This window comes from Salvelinus namaycush, chromosome 22, assembly GCF_016432855.1.
Source record: "Salvelinus namaycush isolate Seneca chromosome 22, SaNama_1.0, whole genome shotgun sequence".
In the NCBI taxonomy this organism is placed as follows: Eukaryota; Metazoa; Chordata; class Actinopteri; order Salmoniformes; family Salmonidae; genus Salvelinus; species Salvelinus namaycush.
In genome coordinates, this window is record NC_052328.1 from 14,323,252 (window position 1) to 14,337,338 (window position 14,087).

The 14,087-nt window shown below is 41.9% G+C and overlaps 1 protein-coding gene across 1 annotated transcript in view; it reads right to left on the bottom strand.

Annotated features, from left to right (window-relative positions):
- Positions 1-14,087, bottom strand: part of LOC120017403 (cullin-9-like) — a 76,703-nt gene that overhangs the window by 13,540 nt on the left and 49,076 nt on the right. Inside the window, exons 27-33 of the mRNA XM_038960152.1 lie at positions 7,252-7,423; positions 6,203-6,348; positions 5,973-6,102; positions 5,543-5,745; positions 4,943-5,196; positions 3,701-4,076; positions 51-191 (exon numbers count right to left, since the gene is read on the bottom strand). Coding sequence (XP_038816080.1) covers positions 51-191; positions 3,701-4,076; positions 4,943-5,196; positions 5,543-5,745; positions 5,973-6,102; positions 6,203-6,348; positions 7,252-7,423 — 1,422 coding nt within the window. The remainder of the gene's footprint in view (positions 1-50; positions 192-3,700; positions 4,077-4,942; positions 5,197-5,542; positions 5,746-5,972; positions 6,103-6,202; positions 6,349-7,251; positions 7,424-14,087) is intronic.

Genomic DNA, 14,087 nt, shown 5'->3' on the forward strand with positions numbered 1-14,087 from the left:
TGCTCTCGCGTGTGTGTGTGTGTGTGTGGGGGGTGGGGGGGGTGGCAGACCTTGGCGATGGTGTCCTTGTTGGTCAGGATGTTGAAGAAGAACTGAGAGGTAGGTTGTGCTCGGCAGTCTGTTATTGGACAGTTGCAGTTCATCACCAGGTTCTGCTCAATTCTGGCCGTGAGGTACTCCTGCCAGCAAGACTAGGAAGGAAAAATAAATAAATTATCATGAAATGGGAGTCCTGTGACAAACTGTTCACACATCAAATAGGAGCAGATGTTACGACTCAACATGAACAGTCTAATTCATCCTTAAAGCAGCACTCAGCAGTTGAAACAATAACAAAGCACCCTCACCCCGGTTTCGGTAAAAAGCTGAGGGATGGGGTTGGAGAAATCTAACCGCTCAAATTCATAGACCAAGCTATCCATTAAGGGGACTGACCATCCATGATATCAAATTTTTAGTTTAAACCATGTTTTAAGGCTGTAGTGTTTGTTTACATTTACTTTGTTTACAAACATTGTAAAACAATCTTATATTTTGGGTTCTGATGGGGTAAAGACAGTTGAGCTCATGGGGCATTTATAAGTTACAGTGCCTTCAGAAATTATTCACATCCGTTTACTTTTTCCACATTGTGTTGTGTTACAGCCTGAATTTAAAATTGATTACATTTAGATTTTTGTGTCATTGGCCTACACCCAATAAATACACCATAATGTCAAAATGGAATTGTTTTTAAGAAATGTTTACAATGTAATAAAATATGAAAAGCTGAAATGTCTTGTATCAATAAGTATTTAACCCCTTTGTTATGGCAAGCCTAAAAACGTTCAGGAGTAAAAATGTGCTTAAAGTCACATAACACGGAACCCAAACCGGCTGTGCGTGTGCGCCATCGTGCATACATTTATTTTGTCCCCCTACACCAAACGCGATCATGACACGCAGGTTAAAATATCAAAACAAACTCTGAACCAATGACATTAATTTGGGGACAGGTCGAAAAGCATTAAAAATGTATGCCAATTTAGCTTGCACTTGCTAGCTAATTTGTCCAATTTAGCTAGCTTGCTGTTGCTAGCTAATTTGTCCTGGGATATAAACATTGAGTTGTTATTTTACCTGAAATGCACAAGGTCTTCTACTCCTGACAATTAATCCACACATAAAACGGCCAACCGAATCATTTCTAGTTCTCTCCTCCTTCCAGGCTTTTTCATCTTTGAACTTATATGGTGATCGGCATCTACACTTTTACCACGACAACCGGCAAAACATTTCGTCTTTCAATCACCCACGTGGGTATAACCAATGAGGAGATGGTACCTGCTTCTATAAACCAATGAGGAGATTGGAGAGGCAGGACTTGCAGCGCGATCTGCGTCAGAAATAGGAATGACTTCTATTTTAGCCCTTGGCAACGCAGACGCTCGTTGGCGCGCGCGAGCAGTGTGGGTGCAATAATTGAATAACATGTATATAAAAAAGAATTTTGCGACGCTCGCACATGCGACGTGTCCGGTCAGCATGTTTAAGTTGCATGGACAGCATGATTTTTGAATGACTACCTCATCTCTGTACCCCACACATACAGATAATTGTAAGGTCCCTCAGTTGAGCAGTGAATTTTAAACTAACCTAAATGAGTGAAAAGAAGGAAACCTGTTCAGAAAAAAAAGATTCCAAAACATGCAACGTTTGCAATAAGGCACTAAAGTAAAACGGCAAACAATGTAGCAAAAAAATGTACTTCATTTCCTGAATACAAAGTGTTATGTTTGGAGCAAATCCAAAACAACACATCACCGAGTACCAATCTTCATATTTTCAAGCATGGTGGTGGCTGCATCATGTGGATATGCTTGTCATCGTTTTTTTTATAGGATAAAACTAAATGGAAGAGCGCTAAGCACAGGCAAAATCCTAGAGGAAAACCTGGTTCAGTCTGTTTTCCAACAGACTGGGAGACAAATTGACCTTTCAGCAGGACAATAACCTTAAACACAAGGCCAAATATACACTGGAGTTGCTTACCAAGAAGACAGCGAATGTTCCTGAGGAGCCGAGTTACAGTTAATCATTTTCATGCCGATTTAGGTTATCTAGCAATGATCAACAACCAACTTGACAGAGCTTGAATAATTTTTGTAAGAATAATGTGCAAATATTGTACAATAGCCGAATCCACTAATTTGAAGGGGTGTCCACATACTTTTGTATATATAGTGTATGTGGACATCCCTTCAAATGAGTGGATTCGGCTATTTCAGCCACACCCGTTGCTGACAGGTGTATCTAATCGAGCACACAGCCATGCAATTTCCATAGACAAACATTGGCAGTAGAATGGGCCGTACTGAATAGCTCAGTGACTTTCAACGTGGCACCGTCATAGGATGCCACCTTTCCAACAAGTCAGTTCGTTACATTTCTGCCCTGCTAGAGCTGCCCCAGTCAACTGTAAGTGCCGTTATTGTGAAGTGGAAACGTCTAGGAGCAACAATGGCTCAGCCGCGAAGTGGTAGACTACACAAGCTCACAGAACGAGAACTCCGAGTGCTGAAGCACATAAACATCGTCTGTTCTCGGTTGCAACACTCCCTACCAAGTTCCAAACTGCCTCTGGAAGCAACGTCAGTACAAGAACTGTTTGTCGGGAGTTTCATGAAATGGGTTTCCATGGCCGAGCAGGCACACACGCCTAAGATCACCACGCGCAATTCCAAGCGTCGGTTGGCGTGGTGTTAAGCTCGCCACCATTGGACTCTGGAGCAGTGGAAACGCATTCTCTGGAGTGATGAATCAAGCTTCACCATCTGTAGTCCGACCGACGCCAGGAGAACGCTACCTACCCCAATGCATATTGCCAATTGTAAAGTTTGGTGCAAAAGTAATAATGGTCTGGGGTTGTTTTGCATGATTCGGACTAGGCACCTTAGTTCCAGTGAATGGAAATCTTAATCTGACAACATACAATGACATTCTAGACAATTCTGTGCTTCCAACTTTGTGGCAACAGTTTGGGGAAGGCCCTTTGCTGTTTGAGCATGACAATGCCCCCGTGCACAAAGCAATTTCGATACAGAAATGGTTTTTCGAGATCGGTGTGGAAGAATTTGACTGGCATGCAAAGAGCCCTGACCTCAACCCCATCGAACACCTTTGGGATGAATTGGAACGCAGACTGCGAGCTAAGCCTAATCGCCCAACATCAGTGCCCAACCTCACTAATGCTTGTGGCTAAATGGAAGCAAGTCCCCGCAGCAATGTTCCAACATCTAGTGGAAATCCTTCCCAGAAGAGTGGAGGCTGTTTTAGCAGCAAAGGGGGGACCAACTCCATATTAATAATTAGAATGAGATATTTGATAAGCAGGTGTCCACATACTTTGTAGTGTATTTCTCTATCTCATTTCAAATAATGTGGGGGGAAAAAAATCTAAAACATGTTTTCACTTTGTCATTATGGGGTATTGTGTATAGATGGGTGGGGAAAATATCTATTAAATCCATTTTGAATTCAGGCTGTAACAAAATGTATGAATACTTTCTGAAGGTAAGAATCAATGGGTACATATCATTAATTTCCCAAAAGTCCCAAAAATGATATAGCAACTGCAAAATGTCCCTTTAAAGCATCTATACATGATTAAACTAGTTTAAGGTTGGAAAAGGATTAGGAAAATCGGTAAAAAGTGACAGACCCGGCAGCAGTAGTGCATGCAGCAGAGGGTGGGAACGGGCTCTGCCTCCCCTGTTTGAGAGATGAGGCACACAGGGCAGCTGGACACAGGGCTGGGGGGTGGCTGGGGGTTCCAGCCCCTCAGCCCAGCAGCCATGACCAGGGAGTCTGGGTCGTCTGTGTAGCGCTGGATCAGCACGTCCACGTTCCACTTGCAGTGGACCAGCAGGTGCTCAGCCCGGTCCAGGTCCAGACTCAGGGTGCCAGAGACCTGCTGCACTGTGCGCTGCATCAGCTGCCGGACCTCCTCCTGGTTCATAGTCCGGCCCATGGACAACAGGACAGCCTCCAGGACCCCGTCTTCCACACTCTGAGGGGCTGCAATGATGCCTTCCAGGCTGGAGGAGAAGACACAGCGGGTCACAAGAGGTAACTTAAAGCTCTGGAAATCTTAACTTCTTAAACGTGAGGAGGGTCACAGTTTAGCATGATTACATTGGAAATACTCTCATTTCAGAGAACAAGCATGTGTTATTAAAAACAGTGCGGCAGAATAACATCCTTATGGAAAGCAGAGCTTGTAATTATCAGGTTAGTAGTTCATGTGATTTTAATGGCAAAGAGCTGTAGAGACAAATTTGTGGTATCTTCATTAAAAAAGATCACCCCACACAGCATTTCTAGACTACTGTATTATACCCACACAAAATAAGAAAGCAACAAACGTGGTTCAAAGTTTAAATGTTCTTTATTATTTCTATTAATAGAACATTCACTTGCATCTTTTGACTGTTTCTCAACATATGGCATAACAGCCTAGATATTTTGTTGTGTTGCATGTATTAGACTATTAGAGCCATGGGTTTCTTTGAAGGTAATGGCTTACATAAACAGCATCGGTGGTCAATGGTCATCCTGTATGTGAAATGACTGACATTGTCAGGCATTGCCATGCAGCCACAGTTTAGGTCAATGTGTATTTAAAAGCTCAACTAGGACAGAACGAGTACATATGGCACAAATAAGTGCTGTAACGTCAGGGCTGAAGACATCAACCCAATTGGTTAGCTATTAAAGCATTTATGCAATGGCTATAGCAGACAGACATATACATGGAAAAGAAGGCCTGTTAGTAATTATTCTACTCTCCTTCCCTACAATTCAAAAACAAAGAACTTGCCCTGAGATACAAAATCAACCAAGACCACACCAGCAATCTACATTAAAAACCCTTCCCCCACTAGGTCAAGGGTCGTCCGCACACCTGATGTCAGCGTTGCTGCTGCTGGGTTTATTCTTCAGCTCTGCCTTGCTGAAGGAGAAATGCGCCTGGCCCTTCTGGGGAGTGGAGGGGTCTTCAGGCAGGAACTCCACGATGTGGGGGCTGTCCTCGTTGCGCCTGATGTAGCCCTTGCTGATGACGTGCATGACACAGGACAGCACGTCTGTAGTGCTACAGCTGAAACGCACCGAGCCTGGGGAACGAGTCACCTCCCGCTTCTGACACGTGTCCAACACCTGAGAGAGGACAAGGGATAAAATAAGGGACATAAAAAGACACCCGCTGCTAGCATCTGGAACATCAAATAAAGATGAACCGAAATAAAAGCTGATCCTAAAACATGGAGAGATGTATGTTTACACTACCACTACACAGGGTAGCCTAGTGGTTAGAGCGTTAGACTAGTAAACGAAAGGTTGCAAGATCAAATCCCCGAGCTGACAAGGTAAAAATCTGTCGTTCTCCCCTGAACAAGAATTTGTTCTTAACTGACTTACCTAGTTAAATAAAGGTAAAATAAAAATAAAACATAGGATCAGTTGATCATCTCCAATGGTCACACATGAGGGAACAAGGCCTTACTCTGAACACCAGGTTGTCTATGTTCATCTCTTTCTCAGCCTTCATGATCTGGATGATGAGGCAGTAGATGAAGTTCCTCTTCCTCTCCAGCGAGCAGGCTGCGTCCTCGTCCACATTCAGGTAGGTCTGCTTGGGTAGCAGGTAGCAGTAGCTTCGGTTTTCCAAACTCTGAGACAGAGCTTTTTTGTTCAACCTCAGGACTCCTATGTGTAGAGAAGGACAAAACCTTACATTCAGTCCAACTCCACAAACGACAACAGTAAATTCAAACGGTCATGAAAATAACATCTAACTGAGGAACAATTCAGGGGATGGAATCTTTTTTTGTAAAAAATTGCTGGATTGCAGGGATCCACAGTAGCTCCATAGAATGTATTTGTGAAAAGCTCAGAGAAAGAGCTAGCCAGGGAAAGACAGAGCGGTAGCTCACCATTCACAAGATTGTTGTCGGGGCTGTCTGTGGTGAGAATGCCCTTCTCTGCAGTGAGGGGAGACAGTGCATGGGCCAGCACTGTCGGAGAAAGGCCTGTAGCCTGCTGAAGAGCCTCCACAGATACATCCTGAAAATAACAGGAGGTAGTTTAGTGTCGATTAAGAAAATGAAATAATTAAACTAAATTTCCCATTGTGCATTGCACTGTGTTTCCCCCATCTAGTTACCTGTTGGTGGTTGAACTGTAGGAGGATGTACATCTGCAGGGTGGAGACGTAGAGAGTGCAGGAGCCATAGTGCAGCTCTGCATGGCCCAGCCAGGTCCACTGTAGACGCCGGGGCTTACTGTGGGTCAAATTGTACATGCACTGGCCTGCAGACAAACACACATCACACACCAATCAGCCTCTAGCACTTCGTTCTCAAAGATGACATTGTAACAGACTGGCTCTGATGGAACTTGGGAGATTTTGGCTTATGAGAAAGATCTAAAATATACTAAACAAAAATAAACGCAACATGCAATAATTTCAACGATTTTACAGTTCATATAAGTAAATCAGTCAATACAAATAAATGAATTAGGCCTTAATCTATGAATTTCCACCCACTGGGGAGCCAGGCTCAGCCAATCAAAGAGATTTCCCCACAAAGGGCTTACATACAGAAATAATCCTCAGTTTCATCAGCTGTCTGGGTGGCTGGTCTCAGACAATCCCGCAGGTGAAGAAGCCAGATGAGGAGGTCTTGGGCTGGTGTGGTTACACGTGGTCTGCAGTTGTGAGGCCGGTTGCACGTATTGCCAAATTCCCTAAAACGATGTTCGAGGCGGCTTATGGTATGAGAAATGAACATTCAATTCTCTGGCAACAGCTCTGGTGGATATTCCTGCAGTCAGCATGCCAATTGCACGCTCCTTCAAAACTTGAGACATCTGTGGCATTGTGTTGTGTGACAAAACTGCACATTTTAGAGTGTCCTTTTGTTGTCCCCAGCACAAGGTGGACCTGTATAATGATCATGCTGTTTAATCAGCTTATTGAAATGCCACACCTGTCAGATGGATGATCTTGACAAAGAAGAAATGCTCACCAACAGGGATGTAAACATTCAGGGTTTTTTGTGCATATGGAACATTTCTGGGAACTTTTATTTCTGCTAATGAAACATGGAACGAACACTTGACATGTTGCGTTTATATTTTTGTTCAGTGTATATCAATATGAGGAGAGAAACATACAGCCAAAACTTTGTAAAAAGGCAGAATGGGACTGACTGTTAGAGTAGAAGTCTGTGAACTCCGCCAGGTAGGTGGAGAGCTGCTTGGGGAAGTATCTGCTGGAGTTGTCCAGGTAGCAGGGTGAGGAGACTGCCCAGCAGCGAGGAGACAGGACCAGCACCTTCACCTCACTCTCCTCATCAGGCTCGGACGGCTGATCATCCATCATCTGCAGCACAGAAAAGGACAACATTTTTGGGAGGTTATGGGTTGGATTCCCAATAGGCCATATAACATTGTAATATGTTGTCATGACTCTCCTGTGAGGATCCAAAGGATCAGGTTACAGTGGATCAGCTCTACAGAGCTCCCTCTCTCCCGCAAAGGGGGAGAGGAATGATGTGGGGGTTTTATGACACCTCACGTAGATCGTTAATAGGCAGCAGACGATTCCTTTTGGGGCCTAATTTGGGCAATATGGAATGCATCTTTGTGTGACAGAAGAGTTTGCCGCCCAAGAATTTCAACATCAAACCATGGACAATATATTTCAATATCCGAATATTGGGAATGATGAGAGATGGAATATGGAAAATGAATGTCTATTTTGTGATGTCATTAAAAGTTGCATGAAGACGTTATAACGAAAACATTGTAACTTGAAGAGTTTTCATACGTGTATGTCATGTTTACATACTTTACATTGTGTGGAAAATATCCAGGATAAAGAATTTTTTATGACGATAAGATTGTGATTTTAATTCTCTAACGAGATCATATTGTGATACCTTGCCTCGTAACTAGCCACGCCCCAGGGAACCCAGAGAGCATGCCAGCCTGATGTAAACGCCTCAATTTTACCCGAGGGTATAAAGCATTTGAGTTAAGAATGAACATATCAGACTAGAAGGGCCACAAGCTGCAGCTGAGGTCTACGATTAGTCACGACCCCGAAACGCAACACTAGGTTGAAGACAAAGGAACCTCTTAATCATTGCTACGGTTGAGTACTGTATCTAAGAAGGTGAATTTAAGCAGGACCATCCGGTTATTCTCTTGAAATCATTGTTTGTCTACACTGCTCTTATCCCCACTCTGGGATCATCTACACAGCTCAGAAGACCACTCTTCCAGAACGAGTACAAGTAAACAGACAACTAAGAGAAAGGACATTGTGACATCTTGTGGACAATCAGAGACTTACACCGAGGAACAGACCCCTTCTCACCGAGCGGAACTCTGCCCACAGAGGCCTGGGCCCAACAGAGACACCCGACGAAGACCTTCAACACGTAAATAACATGCATTACTTTTTACCCATAAGAGCGGCAGTTTGGGGCAAGGTATTAGGGCTATTATAAGTATAGTTTCCAAATGTATCCAAGAGTTGCTTTCTTTGTCGCTTTCTCTCTCTTTAAATCTCCATCTTGTATAGTTAGTGTCATATTGTATTAGTCCGCTAAGGACTTGTTGTCATTGTGTTACGTTTCTAATCAATAACCTACACCGTGTCTATCATATGTTATCATTTAGCTTGTTAGTAAATAATCAAATCAAATGTATTATACAGAATGATTAGTAAGACTCGGGTTTGTGCAGATTTACGAAGTCAACGACGTTCAGAATGAAACTGATATGAGGAAATTATTAATTGGTGACTGGTACGATGTCTATATACTCTTGAGTTAATTTGGGACACGTTAACTAATTAAACATACTTTTCCTGTGGTGCCCCAAATTCCTAATGAGTTAGTTGTTACATGATTAATTTAAATTGAGTAATAATTATTCGATAAATAGCAGTCATCACAATGATAGTCACGTCACGACAATGTGTATGCTGCTTTGAAAACGGTCATCTGTTATATACAGTGAGCTCCAAAAGTATTGGGACAGTGGCACAGAGTACATTCTGTACTCAACCACTTTGGATTTGAAATGATACAATGACTGTGGGGTTAAAGTTCAGACTATCAGCTTTAAGTTGAGGGTATTTTCATCCATATTGGGTGAACCATTTAGAAATTACAACACTTTTAGTACATAGTTAACCCATTTTAAACGGATCAAAAGTATTGGGACAAAATCACTTACAGTTAAAGTCGGAAGTTTACATACACTTATGTTGGAGTCATTAAAACTTGTTTTTCAACCACTCCACAAATTTCTTGTTAACAAACTATAGTTTTGGCAAGTCAGTTAGGACATCTACTTTGTGCATGACACAAGTAATTTTTCCAACAATTATTTACAGACAGATTATTTCCCTTATAATCACTGTATCACAATTCCAGTGGGTCAGAAGTTTACATACACTAAGTTGACTGTGCCTTTAAACAGCTTGGAAAATTCCATAAAATTATGTCATGGCTTTAGAAGCTTCTGATAGGCTAATTGACATCATTTGAGTTAATTGGAGGTGTACCTGTGGATGTATTTCAAGGCCTACCTTGACATCATGGGAAATCCAAAGAAACCAGCCAAGAACTCAGAAAAAAAATTGTCGACCTCCATAAGTCTGGTTCATCCTTGGGAACAATTTTAAAACGTCTGAAGGTACCACGTTCATCTGTACAAACAATAGTACGCAAGTATAAACACCATTGGACCACACAGCCGTCATACTACTCAGGAAGGAGACGCGTTCTGTCTCCTAGAGATGAACGTACCTTGGTGCGAAGAGTGCAAATCAATCCCAGAACAACAGCAAAGGACCTTGTGAAGATGCTGGAGGAAACAGGTACAAAAGTATCTCTCTCCACAGTAAAACGAGTCCTGTATCGACATAACCTGAAAGGCTGCTCAGCAAGGAAGAAGCCACTGCTCCAAAACCGCCATAAAAAGCCAGACTACGATTTGCAACTCATGGGGACAAAGATCGTACTTTTTGGAGAAATTTCCCCTGGTCTGATGAAACAAAAATAGAACTGTTTGGCCATAATGACCATCGTTATGTTTGGAGGAAAAAGGGGGATGCTTGCAAGCCGAAGAACACCATCCCAACCGTGAAGCACGGGGGTGGCAGCATCATGTTGTGGGGGTGCTTTGCTGCAGGAGGGACTGGTTCACTTCACAAAATAGATGGCATCATGAGGCAGGAAAATTATGTGGATATATTGAAGCAACATCTCAAGACATCGGTCAGGAAGTTAAAGCTTGGTCGCATATGGGTGTTCCAAATGGACAATGACCCCAAGCATACTTCCAAAGTTGTGGCAAAATGGCTTAAGGACAACAAAATCAAGGTATTGGAGTGGCCATCACAAAGCCCTGACCTCAATCCTATAGAAAATGTGTGGACAGAACTGAAAAAGTATGTGCGAGCAAGGAGGCCTACAAACCTGACTCAGTTACACCAGCTCTGTCAGGAGGAATGGGCCAAAATTCACCCAACTTATTGTGGGAAGCTTGTGGAAGTCTACCCAAAACGTTTGTCTACCCACGCTAAAGAAATTAAAGGCAATGCTACCTAATACTAATTGAGTGTATGTAAACTTCTGACCCACTGGGAATGTGATGAAATAAATAAAAGCTGAAATAAATCATTCTCTCTACTATTATTCTGACATTTCACATTCTTAAAATAAAGTGGTGATCCTAACTGACCTAAGACAGGGAATTTTTACTAGGATTAAATGTCAGGAATTGTGAAAAACTGAGTTGAAATATATTTGGCTAAGGTGTATGTACACTTCCAACTTCAACTGTATGTCTGTTAAAGTAGTCAAAGGTTGTTAGTATTAGGTCCCATATTCCTAGCAATCAATGCCTATATCAAGCTTGTGACTCTACAAACTTGGAGTCATTTGCTGTTTGTTTCAGATTATTTTGTGCCCAATAGAAATGAATGGTAAATAATGTAGTATCGTTTGGAGTTGCATATATTGTAAATAAGATTAGAAAATGTTTCTAAACACTTCAACATTCATTTGAAAACTACCATGATTACAGATAATCCCGAATGAATCGTGAATAATAATGAGTGAGAAAGTTAGACGCACAAATATCATACCCCCAAGACATGCTAACCTCTCACCATTACAATACAATTGAAGGGGAGGTTAGCATTTTCTTAGCGGTTTGATATTAATGTTGTCTGTAACTTTCCCCCTTTTCAGGGAGGTGACTAAGAGCCCGATGGTCACTCTGACAGCGCTCCAGAGTTCCTCTGTGGAGAGGACAACCATCTCTGCAGCACTCCACCAATCAGGCATTTATGGTATGGTGGCCAGACGGAAGCCACTCCTCAGTAAAAGGCTAATTAAAGATTCTCTGTCCTATGAAACCAAGATTGAACTCTTTGGCCTGAATGCCAAGCGTCATGTCTGGAGGAAACCTGGCATCATCCCTACTGTCGTGACTTGACTATCATTACTCTGATGACTGCTATTTTAACTCAGTATTTTACCAACTAACTCAATTATTACTCAATTAAATTAATCATGTAACAATTAACTCATTAGGAATTTGGGGCACCACGGGAAAAGTAGTTTAACGAGTTACTTTCTCCCGACTTAAACTCTAAAGATATAGATATCTCTTGCATCAATAACAGTCAATTATTAATCATTATTACCTCAGTCTCATTCTGAACGTCGCATAATCCTTGTATCCACAAGAACCCTAGCCCTTCTGAATATTCAGTACTACACAAATTGATTTAATTTATTTACTAACTTAATAATAACACAGAATACACATACATGAGATAAAAGTCCCTAGTGGACTGGCAAGATGTTACACATATGGAGAGGGAAGAGTGGTGCAGCGGTCTAAGGCAAAGCATCTCAGTGCTTGAGAAGTCACTCCAGACAGCCTGGTTTGAATCCAGGTTGTATCACAACCGGCTGTGATTGGGAGTCCCATAGGGTGGCGCACAATCGGCCCAGCGTTGTCCGGGTTTGGCCAGTGTAGGCCATCATTGTAAATAAGAATTTGTTCTTAACTGACTTGTCTAGTTAAATAAAGGTTAAATAAAATAAAAGAGGGAGAGAACACTTGGAAACATTTGGAAGCTACGCTCACGGAAATATTAATACTTAGCACCCTAACCTCTCAAACGGATTAGAAATGCCGCAAGAAATGTCGCAAGTCACGACTTCACAGGAGAGCCGTTTGAACATAAAAAATATTTTTATCAAAATGCGTTTTTTGGCAGAAATTCCTTAAACTTAAAATTGTTTAAATGGCAACCTTCCCACTAGCCATGATCGGCTGAGATAATGAGTGGGCTGGACATGCAGAGAGAAGTTCGGATTTGTCTGCCATAGTCAAGGCTTCTGTCTATTTGAGCTCGTCAGTCTGTTGGTAATCCTGTGCGAAAGCGGCTTTTTGAAAAATGTATTGTGTAGTGGAGCTGCATAAGTGTTGCTCTCCACTTTCTGGAGGATCACGTTTTGAAATCAGTGGAATTAGAGTATGATAGCTAGAGATGGAGAAAACACCTATCTCTGGATTACATCTTCAAACTAAGGGCAACCGTGGTATGGCATTCCTGACAGGCAGACACGTCCATCATGCATGATGTATACAGGTAAGATAGCTAGCTACATTCAGATATTACACGTTTGTAATTTTGACAAAGTGGTTTCATTTCAAGCTAAACTGTACTGCTAGCAAGCTAGCTAGCGAACGTTAGGTGGCTGATGTTATTTGTTTCCCAGAGCCATTTGCTTTTCTAGTTAGAGCCTAATGTTAGCTAGCTAACATTGGACCTGGTTGGTTAGCTTCCAGCACTGTGGCACTGTTGGCATGTTGTTCATTGTTGTTTAACTAGCTAACGTTAGCTGGCTGACTCGTTAGCTAACGTTACGTGTGTGATCTTAAACGTTGTTTACCTAGCTAGGTTCATTGTTTACCTAGCTAGCTAGCTATATGTCTTAAGCTAAAGTGTACTGTTAGCTAGCTAAAGTTAGCTGGCTAGCTCCCTTGCGGACATTATTTGTTTCCCAGAGCTGTTAGCTTTTCTAGTTAGAGCCTAATGTTAGGCATTGATGGCACTTTGTTCATTGTTGTTTAACCTTTTGTCAATATGGGGGCGCTGTTTTCACTTTGTAAAAAATCGTTCCCAAATTAAACTGCCTCGTACTCAATTCTTGCTCGTACAATATGCATATTATTATTACTATTGGATAGAAAACACTCTCTAGTTTCTAAAACCGTTTGAATTATATCTGTGAGTAAAACAGAACTCATTTGGCACAAACTTCCTGTCAGGAACTGAAAAATCTGAAAATCGGGGGCTCTGTTCCAGGGCCATCCTATTAATTTGCATGAAATCTATGGGTCTACATGCACTGCATACGCCTTCCACTAGATGTCAATAGGCAGTGAGAGGTGGAATGGGGTGTATAGCTTTATCTGAGGCCGAATAAGACCTCTTGGAATGACGAGACCAGTCTTTTCATTGTTCAGCATGGCGCGAGAAGGACCTCTGGATTGCGTTCTGAAAAGCTTTCGTTATAGACGTTAGATATATCCGGCTCTGATTTTATTTGATATATGTGTTAAAAACATCATAAAGTAGTTATTTTAAACCGAGTTATATCAGTTTATTGCGATTTTCGGAATTTTTTGTTTTGCGTTATGGTGAGTTGGACACTCCTGCGCCACATGGCTAGCTTTGGTTGTTATTTCGACAGATGAAGAGGACATTCTACAACCGAACAACGATTAGTCTGGACAAAGGACACCTTGTACAAGATTCTGATGGAAGCTCATCAAATAGTAGGAACCATTTATGATGTTATTTCGTATTTCTGTCAAAAATGTTTAGACGTATTTTCCGCATTGATTTTGGGCGCTGTCTCGCTATAACGTAAGCTGTATGTCGTACTAAAGTTATTTTTAAAAATCTAACACAGCGGTTGCATTAAGAACTAGTGTATCTTTCA